At 43.4% G+C, this 26,052-nt stretch overlaps 1 protein-coding gene across 1 annotated transcript in view; it reads left to right on the top strand.

Moving 5' to 3' along the window:
* Positions 1-1,719: 1,719 nt before the first annotated feature.
* Positions 1,720-26,052, top strand: part of LOC137095377 (terminal nucleotidyltransferase 5B-like) — a 42,620-nt gene continuing 18,287 nt past the window's right edge. Inside the window, exon 1 of the mRNA XM_067461979.1 lies at positions 1,720-2,221. Coding sequence (XP_067318080.1) covers positions 2,003-2,221 — 219 coding nt within the window. The 5' untranslated portion in view covers positions 1,720-2,002. The remainder of the gene's footprint in view (positions 2,222-26,052) is intronic.

Genomic DNA, 26,052 nt, shown 5'->3' with positions numbered 1-26,052 from the left:
CCTGTTGGTGCTACTGGACCTCTCAGTGGCCTTCAATACCGTCGACCACGGTACCCTTCTGGGACGCCTCGCGGGGATGGGTCTCGGAGGTAGTTTTGCAGTGGCTCCGGCCATTCCTAGAGGGTCGATCTCAGAAGGTGTTGTTGAGGGACACCTGTTCAACCCCACAACCATTGTCTTGTGGGGTTCCTCAGGGCTCAATATTGTCTCCCATGTTCCTTCATCTACATGAAGCCGCTGGGGGAGATCATCCGGAGTTTCGGGGTACGGTGTCATCTGTACGCGGATGATGTCCAACTCTCACTCCCTTCCACCTGCTACTAAGGAAGCTGTCCAGGTCCTGAACCAGTGCTTGGCCGCTGTGACGGTCTGGATGAGGGCGAACAAATTGAAATTGAATCCAAACAAGGCAGAGGTACTCCTGGTCAGTCGCAAGGCCGAACAGGGTATAGGGTTACAGCCTGTGTTGGATGGGGCCGCACTCCTCCTGAAGACGCAGGTTCGCAGCTTGGGTGTGACCCTGGACTCATCGCTGAGCCTGGAACCCCAGGTTTCGGCGGTGACCAGGGGAGCATTTGCACAGATAAAGCTTGTGCGCCAGCTGCGCCCGTACCTTGGGAAGTCTGACTTGGCCACGGTAGTCCACGCTCTGGTTACATCCCGTTTAGACTACTGCAATGCTCTCTACGTGGGGTTGCCTTTGAAGACAGCTCGGAAGCTCCAACTAGTCCAACGCTTGATAGCCATGATTTTAACAGGAGCGGAGCGCAGGGAGCATACAACCCCCCTGTTGCGCCAACTCCACTGGCTACCGATCTGCTACCGGGCTGAATTCAAAGTGCTGGCGTTGGCCTTTAAAGCCCTAAATGGTTCTGGCCCAAGCTACCTATCCGACCGCATCTCTGCCTATGAACCCACCAGGACTTTGAGATCTTCCGGGGAGACCCTGCTCTCGATCCCGCCTGCTTCTCAAGCTCGGCTGGCGGGGACGAGGGATAGGGCCTTCTCAGTGGTGGCTCCTCGGCTGTGGAACGCCCTTCCTATGGACATTAGACTGGCACCATTTCTAATGGTATTCTGCAAAAAGGTGAAGACCTGGCTGTTTGAGCAGGCGTTCGAATAATTAGTGCAATGATTGGTTAATGAACACTGGAATGGAACAATGGATGAAGAATCTGGAACATGTTTTTGATGACGAGACGACAGTGAATGGGTATTGTTGTAACTGTTTATTAATTGTGTAATGTGTTAGGTTGTTAACTGTTTCTATACAGTAGCACTGAATTTTTGCTGTTCGTATTTGTAGTGAACCGCTGTGAGTCTCCTTCGTGCTGAGAACAGCGGTATATAAGTAAGGTAAATAAATAAATAAATAAGTCCATCAGTTGTCCATTGAGTTGGAAAAGACCCCGTGGCCCAGCCAGTCCACCCCCCTGCCAAGAAGCAGGAAAAAATCGCATTCAAACCACCCCCGACAGATGGCCACCTAGCCTCTGTTTAAAAGCCTCCAAAGAAGGAGCCTCCTGTCTCTTTAAATCAAGCCTCCTCCTCGGTGGCCAATCACAGGCAGGATTCCCTGTGACGCGCGAGACAACCTGTCATCCAGGCTGTCGCTCCGTCCTCCCTTCCCTCCCCCCAAAAGAAGATGCCCCCCCCCCGTTCCAATGAAAACGTCCCGGCCTGGCAAGGTTCGCTTCGGATTGGTTTATCCGAGCGGACCAATGGCGGCGCGGCGCTTTTGGGATATATAAGGGGCCGCGCGAGGGGCGCAGTCTGCAGTTCTGAGGCACAAGTGGGAGCGAGAGGGGACGTGTTGGGTTCAAGAAAGAAGGAAAAAAGACGGGAGCAAGCCAAGCAGAGCCGGGCTTCGGGCTTCCATTTCCCCGCCCCCTCCGTTCCCTTCAGATATTCCTTGAGGTGGCCGCCGGTTTGGTGTTTCTTCTGGAACCTTGCTCGGACTCTTTGCCCAACTCGGCTGCCTCTTTCCCCCTCATTTCTCGGGATGCGGGCCACGGGCGACGGGCCGTCGAGGGCTTCCGAAGCGGGGAAGAAGAAGCAGCCCCAAGCGCAGCCGCCCGGTGAAGGCGAAGGCGGTGCCCGCTTCAGCGTCCTAAGCTGGGAGCAGGTGCAGCGCCTGGACCACATCCTCGAGGAGGCCGTGCCCGTCCATGGCCGGGGGAACTTCCCCACGCTCTCCGTCCCGCCCAGGAGGGTCGTCCAGGTGCGTGCCGAGGCCGAGCTGGGCCTTTGAAGGGTTTATAAGGCTTTCCGACGCACAGCAGGCCCCAAGTTGGGTGTGTAATAGAATAAAGGAAGTAAACATTGCATTTAACTCACTAGAAGTATCTAGGTTTAGGCCTGACAGGAATAGATGTGCCTTCAAGTCAATTGAAGGGTTTGTTAGGGCTTTCCAAGGCAAACCAGGCCCCAAATTGGGTGTGCAATAGAGCCTAAAGGAGGAAAACATTTAATTTACCTCACTGGGAGTATCCAGGGTTAGTCCTGACAGGGATAGATATCCCTTCAAGTCCATTTAAAGGTTTTTTAAGGCTTTCCAAGGCAAACCAGGTCCTAAATTGGGTGTGTAATAAGAGCCTAAGGAGGAAAACATTGCATTCAATACACTGGAAGTATCCAGACTTAGACCTGACAGGGATAGATGTGCCTTTGAATCAATTGAAGGGTTTATTAAGGCTCTCTGAGGCAAGGAAGGTCCCAAACTGGGCGTGAAAGGGCCTGGTGTGCTTTGGTAGCCCTTTAGGGAGAAAAAATATATGGCCTTTAACTCGCAAAGTATCTAGGCTTAGGCCTGACAGGGATAGATGTGCCTTCGAGTCCATTGAATGATTTATTAAGGCTTTCCAAGGCAAACCAGGCTTCAGATTGGGTGTGTAATAGAGCCTCATGTTTCTTGGCAGCTCTTAAAGGAAAAAAAAAAACCCATCACATTTAACTCACAAAGAATCCAAGCTTAGGCCTGACAGGGATATATATGTCTTACGGACTTCTTAGGGTTTTCTTAAGCAAGGAATATCCAAAATGGAGTGTATTAGGGTTTTCTTAAGCAAGGAATATCCAAAATGGAGAATAGAGCCTAGTATGCCTTATCTGCCCTTAAACAAGAACAGTATTGCCTTTAACTCATAAAAAGTATCCAGGCTTAGGCCTGTCAGGGATAGATATGCCTTTGAGACCAATGAAGGGTTTATTTGGGCTTTCTGAGTCAAACCAGGCCCCAAATTGGATGCAAAGCAAGGTGTTCCTTCCCAGTCCTTTGGGTGTGTGGGTGGGTGGGGAATAATGTCATGTTTAACTTCAGGCATAGTCCTGACAGCTATAGGTCCATTTGTAGATTTGTTGGGGCTTTTTAAGGCAAAAGATACTTCCAAATTGGATGTGAAAGAGAGCCTGCTGTGACTTTGCAGCCCTTAAAGGAAAAAAAAAAACATTGCATTTAACTCACTGGAAATATCAGGCCTCGTCCTGACCAGGATAGATGTCCCTTCGAGTCCATTGAAGGATTTATTAGGGCTTTCCAAGGCAAACCACTCCCTAAATTGGGTGTGTAATAGAGCCTAGTGTTTCTAAAGGCAAAAAGCATTGCATTTAACCCACTGGAAGTATCCAAGCTTAGTCCTGACAGGGAAAAGAGTACCTTCAAGTCCAGTTGTGGATTTATTGGGGCTTTTTAAGGTAAAGGATACTTCCCAATTGGGTGTGTGAGAGAGAGTCTGGTGTTCTTTGACAGCCCTAGAGGAAGAGAAAAACATTTAATTCAGTGGGAGGGTATTCAGGCCCTCCCACTCACAGGAAAATGTATGACAGGGATATGTATGTCTTAAGCATTTATTAGGGTTTTTTAGTCAAGGAGTATCCAAAATTGCGAGTGAAAGAGTCCTAGTGATTGTTGGCAGCCCCTGAGAAAGAAGAAATATCACATTTAACTCACTGGAAGTATCCAGGCTTTGTCCTGACAGGGAAAAGTGTGCCTTCAAGTCCATTTATGTCAACACTGCGGATTTGTTAGGGTTTTCTTAAAGAAAGGAAAGCCAAAATTGAGGGGGGGGGGGGGTTGCCTGTTCCTTGCTCAGAAATAGAAGTATCCAGGTTTCATCCTGATAGGAATAGGTCAATTTATGGTGACCTCATGGATTTCTTAGGTTAGGCAAATATAGGTCTTGTCAAAAGACCTATATGTGCCTTAGAGACTTCTTGGGGCTTTTCTTAATCAAGAAATATCTAAAATTGGGTATGAAAAAGAATTTGATGTTCCTTCGCAGCCCTTGAGAGAGAAGAAATATCACTTTTAACTCTCCGGAAGTATTCAGGCTTGATTTTGATAGGGATAGGCCTGGGTAACAACGGAAAAATTTGTTTCTAAAATCGATTCGTTTTTCGGGGTTTTTTGCGTTTTGATATTTAAAAGAATTCCAATTTTTTTTAAAAAAAAGTTCGATATTTACGAAATTTCATAAATGGTAAAAAAATTACAAAACAATAACGAAACAATAACGAAACAATAACGAATCGATTCGTTAATGGCGGACGCGACCGCGCAATACGCTAAAAAACCTCCAAATGGGACAGGGGGAACTTCTGAAGCTTCCCTCTCCCTCTGTTGTTGACTGTTGGTGTGATATTATAATTTTTTTCACTAATTAAACAAAAAACAACTATAAAACTTGCCCCAGACATGCGGAAATAATAACAAAACGACCTCAAACCAATAACGAAATGAATACATAATGAAATACGAAGCATTTACGAAACGAATTGAAAAATTCGTTTCGTTTTTAAGTTGCTCCAGAATGGTTCGTTATCGCTTCGTTAACAAAAAAAATAACGAATTTTTAACGAATTACGAATTAACGAAACGAAACCGCCCAGCCCTAAGATATATGTATCTTCAAGTCCTCCGTAGTAGTACTTCTAATCTTATGATGAAAAGTACAGGAGATAAGGAACAACCCTGCCTGGTGCCCTTCTGGATTGATATGTTTTCTGATTGCTGTCCATTTATTATTATTCTAGCCTGTTGTTGTGTGTAAATAGAGCTGGTTGCATTTAAGTATTGGTGACCTATGTCCATTTCTTCTAATAGACCTATGATGAAATTCCAGTTGACATTGTCGAATGCCTTCTCAGCATCCAAAAACATCAGAGCAGCTTCTTTCTGGTTATTTTTTTCATAATAGTCGATCACATTTATTACAGTTCTTATATTATCACTCAGTTGTCTCCATGGGAGGAATCCCACCTGATCTTCTTCTATACTTGTTACAGAGAGTTCTGTTAATCTTGAAGCTAGTATTGCTGTGAATATCTTATAATCTGTGTTGAGTAATGATATAGGACGGTAATTTTTAACTGATGTACTATCTGTTTTGTTTTTATGAATCATTGAAATCGTAGCAGATTTCCATGTCTCTGGTAGTTCTCCCTCTTCCATGACTCTATTCATAACTTTTTGAAGTTGGGGGATTAATATGTCCTGAAATATTTTGTAATATCTGGTTGTGAGGCCATCCGGGCCCGGGGCTTTATCTACCGGGAGATTTTTGATGATTTTACTAATTTCTTTTTGGGAGATTGGCTTGTTCAATTTCTCTCTTTGGTCATCTGACAGTCTCTGTATATTTTGTTTCCCTAAGTAGTGCATTATTTTTTCTCTGGGGATCTTTTCATCTTCGTACAATTATTTGTAGTAATTTACAAACTGGTCTATAATTTCATTTGTTTTGTAGAAACATTTTTCTCTATCCACTATTTTTGTTATCTGTTTTGCTTTTTGGCTGCAATTTTCCTTGCTAGTCCTTTTCCTATTTTATTCGCGTTTTTGAAGTAATATTGCTTAGCGTACTTTAGCTTTTTTCCCTTCTCTTCTAGTTGCAATGTGTTCATGTTCTTTCTTAATATGTCGAATTGGTGTAGTGCTTTTTATCTTTGGGATTTAACTTGATTTGGTTTTCTAGTTTGGTAATTTCGCTTCCTAACTTTGTATATTCTTCATTCCTATGTTTCTTTATCCTTGCTGCTTGTTCGATTAGGTGGCCTTTTATGAAGGCCTTATGGGCGTCCCAGATAGTTTTGACTGGTGTGTCTTTTTCTGTGTTTAGGTTAAAGTATTCTTTTAGTAACTTGTTGTTTCTTTCTACCCCTTCTGGTGCCGACAGTAAGTTATCATTTAATCACCACCTGAAACTCTTCCCTTTTACTTGTTGGTTTTGAATTGTTATCTCCATGGGGGCATGGTCCGAGTTTAACATGGGGACTATTTTACTTTTAATCACTTTCGGTAAGATTGTTTTTGTCACCCAGACCATGTCGATGCGTGACCATGTCAAATGTCTATTAGAGAAAAATGTGAAGGCAGTTTGTGGTGGTATCTTCATATATCTATTAGCCCTAATTCTTCTTTTAAGTCTGTAAATGATTTTGGGAGGGCCCCCACTTTATTTTGTTTTGCTTTCGGTGATTGGATTGATTTATCTTTGGATATATCCATTACCCCATTGAAGTTTCCTATGAGTAATAGATCATCATAGTCTATATTTTTTTCATTTTCTTAATAAAGTTGCTTTTTGATTCATTAGGTGCATATATGTTGCACACTAGGATGCTCTTGTCCTCAACATTTATCATCACTCCTAACATTCTACTGTCCAGGTCCTTAAATACTAAATTTGAGGGGATATTTTCCTTGACATAGGTTGCTAGACCTCTTTTTTTCTCCAGACCCGACGCATAATAACATTTCCCCAACACTTTTTGCTCTAAATGTGCTATATGTTTATTCATAATGTGTGTTTCTTGGAATAAAATTAAGTCATAGTTACACTTCTTTAAATGATGCCATATTTTTTCCTCTTACAGGGGGAGTTTAACCCATTTACATTATTTGAATATATTCTAATTTTTCCCGTCATCATTGCCATTTTTTTTGTCTGGGTAGTCCCAATCTGTCTTTGTCTTTTCCTTTTGGAAGATGTAGTCCTTCGGGGATATTTCTCTCAATCTCTTCCTTTTTTCCCATTATCTTCTTTGTCTGGAAGGGAAAGTCTTCTCACTGTACTGTCATCTTTCCCGTTGTTATAAGGTGTAGACCTTTCCCTTTCTTCTTCCTCTCTCGATTCTCGTTTTTCTTCGTTTCTCTTCTTCAAGTATTTATCCCAAAAGGCTCTGGCTTTTGCTTCGGATGTCAGACAGTATTTATTTTCGTTCCAAGTCACCACTAGACCTTCCCTCTTCTCCCATTTGAATCTGACATTTCTCTTTTTTAGCTCATCAGTCAAAAAGTAATATTTGTGCCTTCTCCCCAGTACAGACATTGGGATTTCTTTCATGATTACAATTTTACTTCCTTTGTACTGTATGGGAGACTTTGAATGTTCTTTGAGAATGTCGTCACGGGTATTTTTCCTTGTTAATTGGGCAATTACATATCTTGGTGTTTTAAATTTTTTGGAATGGGTCATTTGTATTCTAAAAGTCCTGTCGACTTCTGATTCAGTGTCCGTTCTGCTTTTATTTGTGAGTTGCGCTATCATGTCTATTATAACCTCTATTATATTTTCTTCTTCCTCCTCTTTTATATTTCTAAATCTTAATTGAAATTCTTTTTCTCTGATCTCTGATGTCTCTTGTTGGCTCTGAACTAAGTCCACCATCTCTTCTAAACTCCTTATTTTTTCTTCATTAGTTCCTGGTGGTTCTTGATTGTAGTGTTCTCTTTTATTAGTTCTGTGTTTTCTTGTTTTAATTTCTCTACTTCACTTCTTACTGTGTTCATTTCTTCCTTGAATATCGATTGTAGTTCTTCTTTCATATCCTTCTTCATTACTTCCATTTCATTTTTGATAACTTTATTTTGTGCATCCTGATTATTTTGTATTGTCTTTATCTCTGTTTGTATTTTCAGTATCTCTCTCATGAGATCTTTGATTGTGGGTTCTTCAGGTAGAGAGCCTTTCCTGGCACTAAGTTGGCCCTTTTTCTCAAGTTCTTTATCCTTATCTTTGTCCTTTTCTAACTTCCCTTTTTGTGAGGTGGCCATACTTATATGTCCTTGGATTGCGCTTAATGATGGTATCTTGATTTGTAGTTTGGATTTGTAAACTTTCTTTCTGCGTCGTTGAATAGCTTATATCACAATCTTCTCTGTTTGCTTCCTTCTCACTTCCTGACTCACACTCACACACTCACACACATTCACTCATCTCTACTTTCATTCTCTTTCCAACTTTGCATTCACTATCTCTCACTCGCCACGCACTCTTCTGTTCTCACTTCTTTCTATTCACTCTTCTCACATTCTTAGACTTTCATATTCATTTTTATAGGTGTTTATCTGACTTGTTTTCTCACTATCTATCTCTCCCTCTCTTCCTTCCCTTTACCTTCTTCGCTATCTTCTCTGGGAGGAATTAGTCCTGACAAGGATAAGTATGCCTTGAAATCCATTTATGGTGACCCCATGGATTTCTTTGGAATTTTTAAAGCCAAAATTGGATGTAAAATAGAGCTTGTGTGTGTGCCTTCAAGTCACATGTCAGCACATAGTGACCCCATAAATTTCACATTTCACTCACTGGAGGTACCCAAGCGTAGTCCTGAGAGGAATATATGTGCCTTCAGGTCAGTTTATGGTGTCTGGGTGAATTTAATAGGCTTTTTATAGGCAAGGAATGCCCCCAGATTGAGTGTTTTCACTCTTTCCTTCCTCTGAAACAGAGGAAGGACACCTGCTATTCTCAGCAGTCCTGCTGTTCCTCAACAGTTTTTAGGGGGGCTTTTCTTTTTGGACTGCTGCTCCCAGAATCCCTCAGCTAGCAGGCAGACACCATACATTTTACACTTAATTTCCTAGAGGTGTCCAGACATTGTCCTTACATCCCCCAGTCAGCATATTCCAGGTCCTTCCTCTGAAATAAACGGACATTCCTTGGCAGTTATCTGGGGCTCTTCCTTTTGGGCTGCTACTCCAGAATCCCCCCCCCCCCCCAGCCAGCTCTTGACAGTTCCTTTATTTGAAATAGAGCCTATAGTATCTGGAATTCCTTTGTAGGACTTTTAGGCTCTTTTTAGACTTCTTCTCACCTTTCCCCGTGCACTAGTATTAGGTGTTTCTTTTTTTGAGGGAGGAGAGGCCCAAGATCAGACCTTGTATGCATTGTCACCTTATATCATATAGTAACCTCATAAATTGTGCGTGGTTTTCTTAAGCAAGGAATGCTCAGAGCTGGGTGGTTTTGCCAGTTGCTACCTATGAAAAAGAGCCTACAGCTCCTGGTATTTGTTGGCAGAACCTTTGGGTTATGCTTTTGGGAGCTTTGTTGATTAGGGGATTGTGGAAGTGATAGTCGAGAAAAGTATCTTTTCCCCATGCTGTGGAAGTTCATGTGTGTAGTGTTTCAGGATTAAGGGACCAAGGTCAGAGCTTCTGTGTACACCTTCAAATCACATTGTCATATATGGTGACCTCATACATTTCATATTTAACTCACTGAAGATGTCTATTTGGAGGCAGTTTGACAAGTTTCTTCCTCTGATATTTAGCCTAGTCTTAGGAAAGGTTTTGTTTGGGCTGCCATTTTCAGAACCCTCTTTAATGGGGGATTCTGGGAGTAACAGTCCCATGTTTGCCCCATGTTCTGGGAATTCTGGCCAGTAGTGTTTAGAAGCAAGGGACCAAGGTCAGTCCCCGTATGTGTGCACCTTCAAGTTGCTATTGGGTTATGGCTGTCCCATAAATTTCATAGGGTTTTCTTAGGCAAGAAATACTCAGAGGGTGTTTGGCCAGTTCCTTCCTCTGCAGTAGCACTTACACCACCTGGGATTTGTTGTCAGTCCTTCTGGGTTTGGGGTAAGTTTTTTGGACTGTGGCCGTGCTGCTTGGGGGTTCTGGGAGTTGACAGTCCAAGGCAGTGGCTCTCAACCTGTGGATCCCCAGATGTTTTGGCTTTCAACTCCCAGAAATCCTAACAGCTGGTAACTGGCTGGGATTTCTGGGAGTTGTAGGCCAAAACACCTGGGAACCCACAGGTTGAGAACCATTGGTTTAAGGCCCCTTCCATACTACCCCTATATCCCAGGATCTGATCCCAGGCTATCTTCTTATCCCAGATTATCTGGCAATGGAGATTCATATAATCCAGTTTAAAGCAGATAATCTGGGATCAGATCCTGGGATATAGGGCAGTGTAGAAGGGGCTTAGGAGGAAACCTTTTTACCTTGCTCTGAAGTTTGGAGGAAAGGCACCAGTGTTCGTCCTTGTGTGTATGTCTTCAGTTTGCCCTCAGCTTATAGCAGCTTTATGAATTTCATAAGGTTTTCTTAGGCAACAACTACTTGAAGGTGGTTCGACCAGTTCCTTCCTCTAAAATGCATCTTATAATATTTGGTATTTATTTGATGGTCAGAATTATAGAGTTAGAAGAGACCACAAGGACCATCCATTCCAATTATTAAACCAGGCTGATCCTGCTTAGTTTTCAAGATCAGATGGGATGTAGTGCCTTTAGGGTATTTAAGCCACAGCCCCTAAGAGGGATAACTCTGTCAAAATCTCTGTAATTGAAGTTAGAGATTTGTTTAACATTTGATTAGTTTGGTGGGGTGGGGGTGGAATAGTTTGCTATGAGTCCTCCAAAATCCTCCAAAATCTTAAACTATCCACCATTACTTTCTGATGGTTCAGTGAATGCAAAGTTTGTTTCATACACACAATTACTTTTAAAATAGTGTATAAAATTATATAAACCATTCATAATGCTGTGATCAAAATCTATATTTTGGAAAGGCAGGAATATAATTTTATTAACTTAGTTTATCCTTTGTTTTTCTCCTGCTGTGAAATAAGTAGCTAATAACATATTTTCACAGTTCTGTTAAGATATAGAATCATAGAATCAAAGAGTTGGAAGAGACCTCATGGGCTATTCAGTCCAACCCTCTGCCAAGAAGCAGGAATATTGCATTCAAATCACCCCTGACAGATGGCCATCCAGTCTCTGTTTAAAAGCTTCCAAAGAAGGAGCCTCCACCACAATCCGGGGCAGAGAGTTCCACTGCTGAACAGCTCTCACAGTCAGGAAGTTCTTCCTCATGTACTTTGATTAATTATTTTTTGTGTTTGTATCCCACTTTATCTCTCTAAAAAAGAGACTCAAAGTGGCTCACAATAAAACCAATACAATGTAAAGTAGAGTCCTGCTTATCCGACATTTCATTTTATCTAATGCTCTTATCTGATGCCCGTCTTTTCCTCCAGCATTTCCCCTTCAATTCCAGGAGCTCTCCCCAACTCTCTCTCCATTCCCAATAAGTGAAAAGGGCAAGAGGAGGAGGAGGGAATAGAGGGGGGAAAGAGACAAGACTGGAAGTGTCCTCTCTCATTCCCTCTATGATTTCCACGCTCCTCTTCTGTATTCGGGCACTTCTTGCTGGGCTGTTTTAGCCCTGAGGTATTGCCGTGCCTTAACCCTTTGAATCCCTGTTAGTATTCTAGGTGTCTAGCATCGCATTGGACAGGTAATAGTAGGAGACTCTGTATTATCCGACATTTTTGTTGTCTGATGTTCTGCCGGTCTGTTTATGTTGGATAAGCGAGACTCTACTGTAATTTATAACTTAAATTAAGTCGGTTAACATACGTACCGCAATTGAGAATTACATTCTGTTTGGCTTTCCTCAAAGTAAAGGTATTTAGGATCGAGCATTGGTTTAAGATACTTCCTCTAATTAATAAATACTATGGTGTTATTTATAATACTTGCTAGCCAAAGCAAGAAGTAGTTTGAATGTTGGACTAGGACACTGGTGGACCAGAGTTCAAATCCCTTCTGAGCCATGAAGTCCTACTAGGTGGCCTTGGGCAAATCACAGTCCCCCAGTTTCAGGGGAAGGAAAAGCAAAAACTCCTTTGACTGAGGGTCACCAGAAATAACTTGAAGACACAACAAACAAATTATGACAGTGGTCAGGAATGTACAAGTTTACCACACTGGTTTTCTCCCTGTGGCAGAAATACAGTAACCAAAAGCAGCTTACAATAGTATATGCAGCTAAATATGTAATAGGACACATCCTTGAAAAGAACAGTAATAAAATATCACTAACGTTTGAGTAAACTTGTGTAAAAATCAGTGTTTAATTCTCTAAACTTGTTACATGTCAGCATTTCCCCTTTCCCTTATGTCGGCATAAGGGAGGAAGAAGCCTTCAAAATGACTTGATCCTACTGATATCTATTGTTTTGTAAGCCCCTTTCAGTTCAGTGGGTCAACCTCCCAAATAAGTGTGTCACAGGATGTATCAATCTGTTTAGCTGTCAACTATCATTAGACTTCAGATAGATTTTATAAGATGTTAACAAGCATGGCTCATTCTGAGCTAGAAAACATGGTATAATGCACATGTGTGTGTTGGCGTCTTAGTATCTTTTGTGAGTAATCATATTGATGTATTAAAGAATTCTCCCTAGTCTAACCTATATACTTACTCAAAATGAATTGGTAGCTGACACACCAAGTTACGATCTACCTGTCATAACCCCCCCCCCCCCACCCGCTGCCCAAAGTCTTGAAACATATACTACTAATAGGCAGTTAAGTTTATGGGTGATATATTTGAAGGGTGGCCAGTGCTTCTGATATGCCACACTATATCAGTGACCTTGTTTCTGAACTAGAGCTTGCATTTGTGATTAGATTTGGACAGAGGAAAAAGTTTCCCAACCAGTTTAACAGTCTCTGTGTGCATGTGCCTTCAAGTTACTTGTTGACTTATAGTGACCTCCTGGATTTTATAGGGTTTTCTTAGGCAAGGAATACTTAGAGGTGGTTTTGCCAGTTCCTTCATCTGAAATATAGACTACAGAGGATATTATATGGTGGAGGCAATCTTTATTTTCAGGTGTCCCTTCTGCTGGGTTCTTGGCTAGAAATGACTGCATCCCAGAAAGAAGGTATACAGAGGTGTCAGAAAGCAAGTAATAATGCTACTGTTGCAGCAAATATTAGAGAGACTGGTGCCACCATATCTTTTGTGTCCTCTTTGAAACAGACAAAGAAGCCTAGCCAGTAATACATCTGTACTAAGGATTCTGTGGTTGTAAGGAAGAGACTTTTGCCTGGTGCTGACATTTGGTTTTCAGCTGCAGATGTGGCATTGATCTTACATGTGGTCCCTGGGTTGTCATCCTCCTTGAAGTTGGAAGATGGATGGCCGCACAGGTGAAGTTTCTGGATTATGTTACCAGAACTGCATCAGTAAAAGTTGCATGGCTGTAAATAGTTGCTGGGAGGAGGGAGTCAAGGGGGGGGGGGGGGGGAGACAAACTGGATTGGAAGAGATTTCTGCATACAGCTCTTGCGGTACATATGAGTTGGAGCATCAGTGGGAAACTGCAGCCTGGAAAATGTGTTTGTCTTAGTCAGCACAATCGGGGGTGAAGGATTATGGGAGCTGCAGTACCAGAGCATTTAGCCAGCTGTAGTTGTCCAACATGCTATTGAAACTGATGGTCTGTGAACTGATGCTGGGCCATATTCCATCAGCTGCCAGTCCTCTGAGTTTCCAGGAAGAAAGAAACAATTGTACTAGACACAAATATGGTACTGGTCCCTGGCCCATTCAGCGGGGGAAATATTGGTCTGCACATCAGATAGTATGAGAAGCACTAGATTAGAGAAAGCAGTGGATTCAAAGTAACTATGCCTCCACTGATCCTAATAAAGAAAAAGGTTTCAAACTTCTTGGCCAAACATTGTCTTCAGGTCTTCTGTTCACTTGAAAGGTGACAGTGGTTTGTCATATACTATGTTTAAATGGCCTACTTAGGAGACAGCCCTGACCTAGAAAGAGCAGCATTTAGAATAATAAGATTCAAATGCATGAAAGTTTCTTGATGGGATTTTGAAGAAGAAACTTTTGGTTGTGAACAAGAACATTTACTGTAAGCAGGTTGATCAGATAGAGCTTGCTTCCCAGCCACTTCTGTATATTTCACCATGCCATGTGTTTGAGAACAGTCTAGACTGGGTTGTGGTAAGAGGGGACTTTCAAGCTATAAAGGGAACATGCTAAAATGAATTGCATTAGAAACTATCTGGGTAATAATGTTGAAAAAGGAATTGTTCCTTGAGAACAGCTGCAGGACAGTCCAGCAGAAGATAATGTTCTAATCCAAATCCATCAGACTGGTATAAAGGTGAGAAATCTATCCCTCTATATCAGGCATCTTCAAACTGCAGCCCTCAAGCTGTTTGGGCCTCCCAACTCCCAGAAGCCCGAGCCAGAATGTTCAATGGCCAGGAATTCTGCGAGCTGGAGGCCTAAACTGCTGGAGGGCCACAGTTTGAGGAATCCTGCTCTATATGTTGTTGGACTCTTATTTTATCCTGCCCAGAGAACATGGTTAATGGTCGCGGGAGTGAGAATAGTATTTTGTCAGCATCTGGAAGGCTGTTCCTTCTCTACCCCTGAAGAATACTGATAGTAGGACCATTGTAAGTAAGGTTGGTGGAGATGATATATAAGGATGTGGCATTGGAAATGGCAAACAGCAAATGGCTGTCTTCCTCACAGGGCTGATGTGTGTGTGTGCACTTCCTGTTAGGTACAAGACTGGCAATATTTGCTGTATTGGGAAGGATCTTGAGTTTATGGGTGAGCTGCTATCCCATGCATGGGGCATATTATGTATGTTTACTAGTGTGAGTACATCAAAAGGCAATCTTATTTTGTCAGTGCTTTCAGTAAGAATGTTTGGCATGATGGATTGAAACTCTAGTTTTCTTATACCAAGCTACACCCCAAATAACATGACAAGGCTTCCAAGGGTTTGAACTGTAGGGTCATAAACTGGTAGAGTTGTCTTTTAAACCAAACTCTTTGAATAGTGATGATCTTTAAGGTAGAAAAGAAACCAAAAATGTTCAAGGTAGTTGTCATCTAACAAAGGTGTTTCCCTTTCCTAGAGCAGACTTGCATTCAACCACCCAGAAAGCATGATTCATGCTGAGGCACGAATGCTACACATCAGTGCTCCCATATGTAGCACATGACTGCAATATGCCGTGCCCTTTGACATGGATCATTAGCTGTCTTTTCTAGAGGTGAGGGCTCCTTCATAACTTCTCTTCAGCATACTTTATGTATATTTCCCTCCCAGGACCATGAGTTTTGTATGTCATTGAAAATTTCACTCAATTTTCTGTAAGTTCTGCAGTGAATGTACAAGTGACAGTGTCAGCCATAACTATCTTGAGTTAAAAGTTTGCAGTCGGCCCACCTCTGACATAGTTTTTAAAAAGTCAGATTCCAGTTGTTGCAAAATAATGAGAGAGTACAGCAGTTCAAGTTGGTTAAAACCTGTTAGTGGTTGCTTCCCCATAGAAAGGCTTGGGCCAGCCATAAGGCTCCCTGGTTTCTCCTGTATGTCAGTTGCCTGGGAATGTCTTTAAGAGTGGAATAAAGCAAGACAAGTGGTTCTGTATCAGTTTTTAGTTTATGAGGTCACTGAAGTACTGCTGTGTTGATCCACACATGAAGGTTAGTGCTATAGGCAAAAGACGGTAGTCATCACAAACCCTGTAAAGGTAACACTGGAAAAAAAATATTAAAATGCAATAGTAGCAGTGACGCAGTTTGCATTGTCTGAATGTAATATCACTAGGGTCAGCTTCTTTGTACAAAAGCCAGCCACCTTGAGAAGCCATTGTGGACTACATCGACCAAAGCAGGTCAAGTCGGACTCTGCTCTGATGATTTTGCATGGTGCATGGCACTCTGTTGTCAGCTTATATGGAGCTTGGAATCTTCTAGTAAAAAATAAATCTACGGTAATGGTATCTGGTCTATTATGTTGGTTGTGTGCCATTGGGGCTCAGGGTTCTCTAGCTGAACTTGGAAATGACAAAGACTGTTTGGTAGCTATAGCTGTTGAACAGGAATGGAGAAGTTCCAGCAAGGCTCCTGGTCACTGCCACAAGTATGTGAATGGACACGAGATGTATAATAATTCTTTATCAAAGTCCTTTTTACTCTGGACTCTAAATATCAGTATATTCCCTGTGTAAGAAAATTGGGGAGAAATGAAGACCTGGACAAAGATAGGACTGCAGAATCAAAACCTATTCTGAGGCTTTCATATGGGATTCAACTTCAGAAAGGCAGATTGGACTAAATTCTCAGACATGTTAGATGACATAATCACATCGGTCACGCCAACCCCTGAGAAATACGAGCATTTTATTGAAATAGTGAAAACCTGCTCACAGGCCTCTATACTGAGAGGCTGAAGAACCAACTACCTTCAGGTCATTACTCCTGAAACAGCTGCCTTGTTGGAAAACTATTACAGGCTCCACAATGAAGACCCATTTAGTGAGCAGACCCTTCAGGCATTGCAGCGCATTGTGTCCTCCATCTCTGAAGCCAAGAAAGAACAGTGGATAAAGCTGATAACAGAGGTCGACATGGGCAGGAGCAGCCAGAAGGCGTGGAGGCTGCTAAGACGGTTGAGCAATGACCCCTCACAAAGTAATACCCATGCCAACATAAAGGCAGATCAGATAGCACACCAACTCTTGAAGAATGGGAAACACAACCTTGCCACCAAAGTAGGAAAGAAACCAATAGCCAGACAACAAGAGATTGAGAACAACAACCTTCATGAACCCTTTACATCTACTGAATTGGACATGGCTCTTAATAAATGTAAGAATGGCAAAGCAGCTGGCTTGGATGATCTACGGATGGAAAAAATCAAGAACAGGGCAAGTGGGAGATGTACATAAGCTGTTGAATTGTGTGACGTTCTTTTCATTATTTTCTGAATTGCAGACTTGGCAGTTTTCAGACAAACCCTGTACAGGCCAGGAAAGAAATATAACAACCCCAAACGAAGGGATGCTTGAGTTTGTTTTGAGGAAATAAAGTGCATGAAATCTATGATTACGCAGACAAGGAAAACCAATTTTGAAATTGTTATTTGTGAGGAATTATAGTGACCACCACTTCTGTTGTGTATTTGAACGACAGCAGATGAGGCAAGATTTTCTTTTTGAAAGACTGTATGTTTACAACTCGTGTAATAACTGCCTGTAGTGCTTCTGCGGAATCTTACCTAGAATTTGGTCCAAAAGCAAGGCGCTGCCTGCTGCAGCTGATGAACAATCGCACTGCATCCTGTCAGATCCCCAAAATCTGGAGGAAAGCAAGAGCCATCACCATCTTGAAGCCAGGCAAAGACCGTAATGATCCAAAAAGCTACTGACCAATCTCCCTGTTGTGCCACCTCTACAAAGTTCTGGAGAGACTTATTTTGCAAAGAATTATGGAAAAAATAGACCCCTGTCTTGATTCCACAGCAAGCTGGCTTCAGAAAAGGCAAAAGCTGCACATCGCAAGTGCTGAACCTGACTCAGCACATAGAAGATGGCTTTGAAAGACAGCACATCACAGCTGTCTTCATAGACCTGTCAACGGCTTATGATTCTGTGAACCACCGCCTCCTCCTGAGAAAAATGTATAATATCACAAAGGACTACCACCTCACCCGCCTCATAGGAAACCTGCTACAAAACAGGAGCTTTTTCATTGAGTTCCAGGGCCAGAGAAGCAGAAGGTGGAAAGAGAAGAATGGCCTGCCTCGGGAGCATGCTCGCTCCATCAATGTTCAACATTTACACAAATGACCAGCCACTGCCAGAACGGACAGAGAGTTTCATCTATGCTGATGATTGTTCCTGACCGCTCAAGCAGGGAGCTTTGAGGTGGTTGAACAGAAGCTCTCCGAAGCTCTAGGTGCTCTTACTGCCTAAAACACAGACATGTGTCTTTCACCATAAGAACAGAGAAGCATCCCGAGCTCTGAGGATTACCTGGGAAGGAATCCCACTGGAGCATTGCAGCACACCCAAATACCTGAGAGTCACTCTGGACCGTGCTCTGACCTACAAGAAGCACTTCCTGAACATCAAGCAAAAAGTGGGAGCTAGAAACAATATCATACAAAAGCTGACTGGCACAACCTGGGGATCACAACCAGACACAGTGAAGACATCTGCCCTTGCGCTATGCTACTCTGCTGCTGAGTACGCATGCCCAGTGTGGAACACATCTCGCCACACTAAAACAGTGGATGTGGCTTTTAATGAGACATGCCACATTATCACAGGGTGTCGGTGCCCTACACCACTGGAGAAATTACACTGCTTAGCCGGTATTGCACCACCTTACATCCGCCGGGAAGTAGCAGCCAATAGTGAAAGGACCAAGGCAGTGACATCTCCAGCTCATCCCTTGTTTGGGTATCAACCAGCACGTCAACGATTTAAATCAAGAAATAGTTTTCTTAGATCTACAGAGACACTCGCTGGAACACCTCAGCAAGCGAGAGTCCAAAAGTGGCAGGCTCAAACCCAGCACCTCAATCCGTGGGAGATACCAGATGAGAGACTCCCTCTTGGGCACACAGAAGACTGGGTGATTTGGAAGGCGCTGAACAGACTGCGCTCTGGCACCACGAGATGCAGAGCCAATCTTAAGAAATGGGGCTACAAAGTTGAATCCATGACATGCGAGTGTGGAGAAGAGCAAACCACAGACCACCTGCTGCAATGCAACCTGAGCCCTGCCACATGCACAGAGGACCTCCTTGCGGCAACACCAGAGGCACTCCAAGTGGCCAGATACTGGTCAAAGGACATTTAATCAACTACCAAGTTTGCAAAATTTGTGGGTTTTTAAAAAAAATCTGTTTGTTTGTTTTGTTCTGTTAGAAATGTAATACAATGGTATGGTTGCTGATGACACAATAAATAAATAAATATGGGATTATTACACCAGACTTATGAGGCATATTATGCTTAAATAATGTTGACTTGCTCAAGGCTGGATCTGTATTTATTTAAGCCACTATAGCCTACCTCATTTAAAGATGTTAGAGCTGTTGCAGAATTGACCTACAGACTAAGGGGAGCACCCAAACTGTCAAATGAATGCAAATTGACGCCACTTTAACTGCCATGCTGCAATGCTATGGAATCTTGGGAGTTGTAGTTTGGCAAGGCACTCTGGCAGAGAAGGTTAAAGACCTTATAAAACTGATTCCAAGAATTCCATATCATTGAGCCATGGCAATGAAAAGTAACTAGATTAATTCTTCAGTGTAGATAGGTGGAACACATCAAATAGGCAGAGTCTTGTCACTCTTAAAATCACAAGGGTGTCATTACTGGCTGTTAGCTTGGTACAGCATTGGAGACATATAGAGTTAAATGCAGCAGGCTAAGATCTTTCAACTTTTGCTACTGTCTCCAACATGGGTATCACTTTATGGATTCCTTTTACTTCTTTTCTATTTCTCCTTCATCATTAAAAGATTGACCCAACAGGTTCAAAACAACTTGTGCCAAACCTCTCCTATTATCCTGGACTTCTGGTAAAGGTAGTCGTAAATAAACTCTTGATTGTCAAGATAGATTTCTACTGGAACATGGCGGTCCTGATGTATGCTTTCAAGGGCAATGTAGTAGACTGAGCTCCAGCTTAGGTGAGGACAACATGAAATGTTTAATTGTGTGGCTTCTATTCAAATGAACCCTTAACACTGACTTTTGAAGCTACATATAATATAAATAGAGTAAATAAAAATAAATAAGTGCTTCTAATAAACAGTTTCAGCATATTGCTTGTAGATGGTTTTCAGCACAGCAGATCAAGCAAAAGACTTGTTGAAATCCAACTTACTAATGCCTTGAAAGATCTCTCCAGCTACTACAAAGATAACCAGCTGAAGCCTAACCCTGCCAAGACACAAGTGGGTGCTTTCAACCTATGCAACCATGAAGGCAACAGGAATTTATTTATTTATTTATTATTTAGAACTTTTATATACTGCCCTACTCACCTCCAACGAGGAACTCAGGCCGGTTTACAACAAGGGGGTTCATACACAATAGTTTAAAAACATCACATCAATAATACACTAATATAAACACATTTAAGTACTATCATATAATTATATAAAGCCAAGTAGTTAGCATAAAAATCACTATTCATCTCCATCTGTCCGTGTGGTCAAAAGCCATTGCCTCACTCATCAAATACCAGATTCCAAAGCCAGGTTTTCACCAACTTTCTAAAGGTCAGGAGGGAAGGGGCAGTTCTAATCTCCAATGGGAGAGAGTTCTAGAGCTGAGGGGCCACACCGAGAAGGCCCGGTCCCTCGTCCCCACCAGACACGATTGCGAAGATGGTGGGACCGAGAGCAGGGCCCCTACAGAAGATCTTAACAACCTTGATGGTTCATAGGGGAGAATCCGTTCGGACAGGTAAACTGGGCCGGAGTCGTTTAGGGATTTATAGGTCAACACCAGCACTTTGAATTGTGCTTGGAAGCTAATTGGCAGGCAGTGGAGCTGGTGCAATAGAGGAGTAGCATGCTCCCTGTACCCCGCTCCTGTTAGTAATCTGGTTAGTAATCGGGCAGTCTTCAGAGGCAACCCCATGTAGAGAGCGTTGCAGTAGTCTATACGGGATGTAATCAGAGTGTGGACTACCGTGGCCAAGTCAGACTTCCCAAGGTACGGGCGCAGCTGGTGCACAAGCTTTAGCTGTGCAAATGCTCCCCTGGTCACCGCCGAAACCTGGGGTTCCAGGCTCAGCGATGAGTCCAGGGTCACACCCAAGCTGCGAACCTGTGTCTTCAGGGGGAGTGTGGCCCCATCCAACACAGGCTGTAACCCTATGCCCTGTTCGGCCTTGCAACTGACCAGGAGTACCTCTGTCTTGTCTGGATTCAATTTCAATTTGTTCGCCCTCATCCAGACCGTCACAGCGGCCAAGCACCGGTTCAGGACCTGGACAGCCTCCTTAGTAGCAGGTGGAAAGGAGTGACAGAGTTGGACATCATCCGCGTACAGATGACCGCACCCCGAAACTCTGGATGATCTCCCCCAGCGGCTTCATGTAGATGTTAAACAACATGGGAGACAATATTGAGCCCTGAGGAACCCCACAAGACAATGGTTGTGGGGTTGAACAGATGTTCCCCAACAACACCTGGTTATGGGATATAACCAGAGCGTGGACTACCGTGGCCAAGTCAGACTTCCCAAGGTACGGGCGCAGCTGGTGCACAAGTTTTAATTATGCAAAAGCTCCCCTGACCACCGCCGAGACCTGGGGTTCCAGGCTCAGCGATGAGTCCAGGATCACTCCCAAGCTGCGAACCTATGCCTTCAGGGGGAGTGTAACCCCGTCAAGCACAGGCTGTAACCCTATGCCCTGTTCGACCTTTTCACTGACCAGGAGTACCTCTGTCTTGTCTGGATTTAGTTTCAATCTGTTGGCCCTCTTCCAGTCCGTTACAGCGGCCAAGCACCGGTTCAGGACTTGAACATCCTCCTTAGTAGCAGGTGGAAAGGAGTAACAGAGTTGGACATTGTGAAGGAGTCGTTATTAAACTGCTGCCACCAATTGTAACGATGACCGTATTAATGCCATCGAATGCCACCAAATGTGAAGGCGCGCGTGGTAAAACACCCACTGCCACCTAATCTATGAGGGAAGCTGGGCGACGATCAATATCAGCCTAGGAACTACTTTATAAAGGGACTGTTTCTGGCTGACTTTATTATTGAGGCTGTTCGACTTAGAAGAAACTGTATCAGGCAAGGCTTGAGGAGAACAGTAACAATTTTATTAGAACAAACAAGGTATATCAGATTTGATTGTTTCTTCAAAAGAGGCACGAATCTTGACTGGTTACATTAGTAAGGTTTCATGAGTAACCTCAGGCACAGACTTCAAGAGGTTTCTATACGCAGAAGTATTTTTCCTGGACAACTGTCCCAACAAAACAAATAAGCCAAAAGGCCTATTCAACAGAATTGGCTCCCAGCCAAACTTTGATTCTTAACCCAGAATCAATAACCCCCTGTAGTTTTATCACTACCGGGTCCTTTCCTGTAACCCCTTTGGTCACAAATTAATTCCCTGGTTCTCCCACTAGAGAAACCAGTCTTTCACTGTAGCTCACCGGCTTACAACTGCCACTTTCAAAAAGCTGCGCCGTGAAGTGATAGTTGGCTCCGCCCCCGTTGCTATGGCAACTCAGCTCAAGCCACTATCTCCCACAAAACATAATCTCCCATACTTACCATCCCTAAACCACTATCCAAACTATACATAACCAAAGAAATAAAACTTACACATCGTCACACCTCCCAACCCATAGGGATTATTTTTGACTTTTCTACCAACCAGAATGGTCAAAAATAATTTGGATAATATCAACATCATATAACTATATACAAACCATATATTGATCAGCTATTCAGTATCATCCATGTATGCAATATTAAAGTCTCGCATCTCTAACATTTTTCTTATAACCAATCTACCTAAACATTTCTATATTCATACTGTGACTTTGTAAATATTCATTGCCTATTGCAAAACTTACATACCTAACACACTTCAATATAATATATTTATACCTTATATCTGTTGTATGAAACATATATAGTTTGTAATGACACCATACATTTTACAAGTCTGCAATAAAACAGGTTAACCATTTTTAAAATATTACACTACATTACACATACATTACCTTTCTACATTAACACTTTTATTATGCAATGTGTTATTTGGTCTGGCCCTTGTAGAGAATAAGGTTTTTGCTTTCTCTTTTACCCAATTCCAGTTCTCCTTTCCCTGATACCCAGTCTCAAATTACAACAGGCCAATACACCCCACAGAGTTCCACATTCTTCTCTTGGCATAAGTGTTCTTTTGGGCAATGTCCAATCGTTTAAACACAATGTCTCACAGTTTAAACTCAGTCTGGCTTGTATTGAACCAAATGTCCAGACCACTGTCCATTTTTGATGGTGCAAGGAATTCTTCTCCTTTTCCCCTCTCTGCTTCTTCTCCACTGTCCTCCAATCTTGATAGATGACCTGCTGGCATCTTCGAGGGACGACCTCCCTCCTCACGAAATGGCCACGAGTCTTCTCCACCTTTCTCTCTTCCTCCTGCAGTTTTTCTTTTTTGAACGCTGATGTGTTTTCAGTCCTCTTCAGGCTGCTGACCACTGCCTTTCTCTTTCCCGCTCTCTCCTGCACTTTCTTCTGCGATGCTGAGGTGATTTTAGACCTCTTTGCATTTCTGGCCGCTGCATTCCTGGCTCCTCTGGAACACACAACCGGCTTTCTGGAGACTTTCTTAACGATCTTTTTGGTCACTGGTTCTTTGGCTTCTCTGGCAACCATGACGGGTCCCTTGGTAACCTCCTGTACCACTCCTTTAGCCACGCCACCCAGCCCAGAGGCAGCTCCGCCATCTTTGTCTTTCTCATCCTTGTGAGCCACGTTTCTAGCAACCTCAGCTAGCACCTTGGCTCTCTTGATGAGGGATAAATGGCCTGGAGTCCCTGGCTGAAATTCCTGGTGCCATTCCAGAGCTTGTGCCACGACTTCTATGGCACTGTTTAAATCTCCTCTGCGCCTCAAACATGCCGCCATTATCAAAACTAAGTCTGAGCTACGCATCAGCCCTTTTGTACTCCTTACAATCATACATGATTCAAGGAAATGGCCTTGGTCCATCTTTTGTATTGCCATAGTCAACTTTTCATGTTCGTTCTTTAATTCACCCATGCTTTCTTTCTCAGCCTCCTTTTGTTCTACCTCAGCTGTTTTCATAACTTCTTCCCTTTCTACTTTTGGCTGTGACTCTCTAACTGTCACTACAGCTGTCTCTTCAGCTTTGGTATCTGCCATATTGCCTGCTTCTGAGGTAATCTTCTTTTGTTGTCTGGTAGCCATTTTTTTAAATTTTACCTCACGATTTTTCCTTTAAGCGATCTTAGGCACTAAATCAGATGTTAAACGTATCCCGCCGCTTGCCGCCAATTGTGAAGGAGTCGTTATTAAACTGCTGCCACCAATTGTAACGATGACCGTATTAATGCCATCGAATGCCACCAAATGTGAAGGCGCGCGTGGTAAAACACCCACTGCCACCTAATCTATGAGGGAAGCTGGGCGACGATCAATATCAGCCTAGGAACTACTTTATAAAGGGACTGTTTCTGGCTGACTTTATTATTGAGGCTGTTCGACTTAGAAGAAACTGTATCAGGCAAGGCTTGAGGAGAACAGTAACAATTTTATTAGAACAAACAAGGTATATCAGATTTGATTGTTTCTTCAAAAGAGGCACGAATCTTGACTGGTTACATTAGTAAGGTTTCATGAGTAACCTCAGGCACAGACTTCAAGAGGTTTCTATACGCAGAAGTATTTTTCCTGGACAACTGTCCCAACAAAACAAATAAGCCAAAAGGCCTATTCAACAGAATTGGCTCCCAGCCAAACTTTGATTCTTAACCCAGAATCAATAACCCCCTGTAGTTTTATCACTACCGGGTCCTTTCCTGTAACCCCTTTGGTCACAAATTAATTCCCTGGTTCTCCCACTAGAGAAACCAGTCTTTCACTGTAGCTCACCGGCTTACAACTGCCACTTTCAAAAAGCTGCGCCGTGAAGTGATAGTTGGCTCCGCCCCCGTTGCTATGGCAACTCAGCTCAAGCCACTATCTCCCACAAAACATAATCTCCCATACTTACCATCCCTAAACCACTATCCAAACTATACATAACCAAAGAAATAAAACTTACACATCGTCACAGACATCATCTGTGTACAGATGGCACCGAACCCCGAAACTCCGGATGATCTCTCTCAATGGCTTCATGTATATGTTAAACAACACAGGGGACAGTACTGAACCCTGCGGGACTCCACAGTACAATGGCTGTGGGGTTGAGCAGGATTTCCCTAGCAAAACCTTCTGTGAACGGCCCTCGAGGAAGGACTGGAGCCACTGCAAAGCAGTACCCCCAAGGCCCATTCCCAAGAGGCATCCCAGAAGGATACCATGGTTGATGATATTGAAGGCCGATGAGAGGTCCAGCAGAACCAACAGGGACAAACTCCCCCTGTCCAGTTCCCGGCAAAGATCATCCACTAAGGCGACCAAGGCTGTCTCAGTACGCCGGATCCAGATAATCCGTGTCTACCAAGAAATCCTGGAGTTGCGAGGCCACCACATGTTCCAGGACTTTGCCCAAATAGGGAAGATTGGAAACTGATCGATAGTTGACGAATTGAGTGGGGTCCAGTGATGGCTTTTTCAACAGCGGTTTTATAACAGCTTGTTTTAAGCTGGCTGGAATATTGCCTTCCTGAAGGGAGGCATTATCCACCACCCTGCCAAACACCCTCTGGCTTCCTTTTCCCGCCAGGATGGGCAGTGGTCTAGGATGCATGTGGTAGGCCTTGCTTCCCCAAGAATCCTGTCGACATCTTCGAGTTCAACAGATTGAAACGAATCCATCAAAACTGGACAAGCAGGTGCTCGTGTTACATCTTCAGAGACTGCCATTAACATGGTGTCAAAGCCTGCACGGATCAAAGCGATTTTGTCCGCAAAGTACTGAGCAAAGGCTTCGCAGCGGCTGCCGAGTCGTCAGGGGACTCATCCTGGAAGGTGGGTTTCAACAACCCTCTGACTACCCGAAACATCTCCGCCGGACGGTTCCTTGCAGACGCAATATTAGCCGAATAGCAGGAATTTTATGCGGCCCTTATTGCCGCGCCATACACCCTTGAGTAAAGGCATAGGCGTGTTCGGTTTGACTCGCTAGGCTTTTTCCGCCACATGCTCTCTAGCCACCTCTTTGTTCGCTTCATCGCTGCCAACACCTCGTTGAACCAAGGAGATGGTTTAGCTCGGCTACTTAAGAGGGGGCGCTCCGGAGCGACCGTGTCTATTGCCCTAGTCAACTCATTATTCCAACAGGAGACCAGAGCATCGACAGAATCACCTACTGAGGTGACGGGACATTCCCCAAGAGCCGCCAGGAATCCCTCTGGATCCATAAGCCTCCTGGGGTGGACCATCTTAATGGGTCCACCACCCCTGCGAAGGTTAAGAGTTGCAGAGAGTCTAAACCTGATCAGGTGATGGTCG

Source organism: Anolis sagrei, chromosome Y (assembly GCF_037176765.1).
Source record: "Anolis sagrei isolate rAnoSag1 chromosome Y, rAnoSag1.mat, whole genome shotgun sequence".
Classification (NCBI taxonomy): domain Eukaryota; kingdom Metazoa; phylum Chordata; class Lepidosauria; order Squamata; family Dactyloidae; genus Anolis; species Anolis sagrei.
The sequence above is the reverse complement of the archived record's forward strand: the minus strand, read 5'-3'. Positions and strand labels throughout refer to the sequence as shown.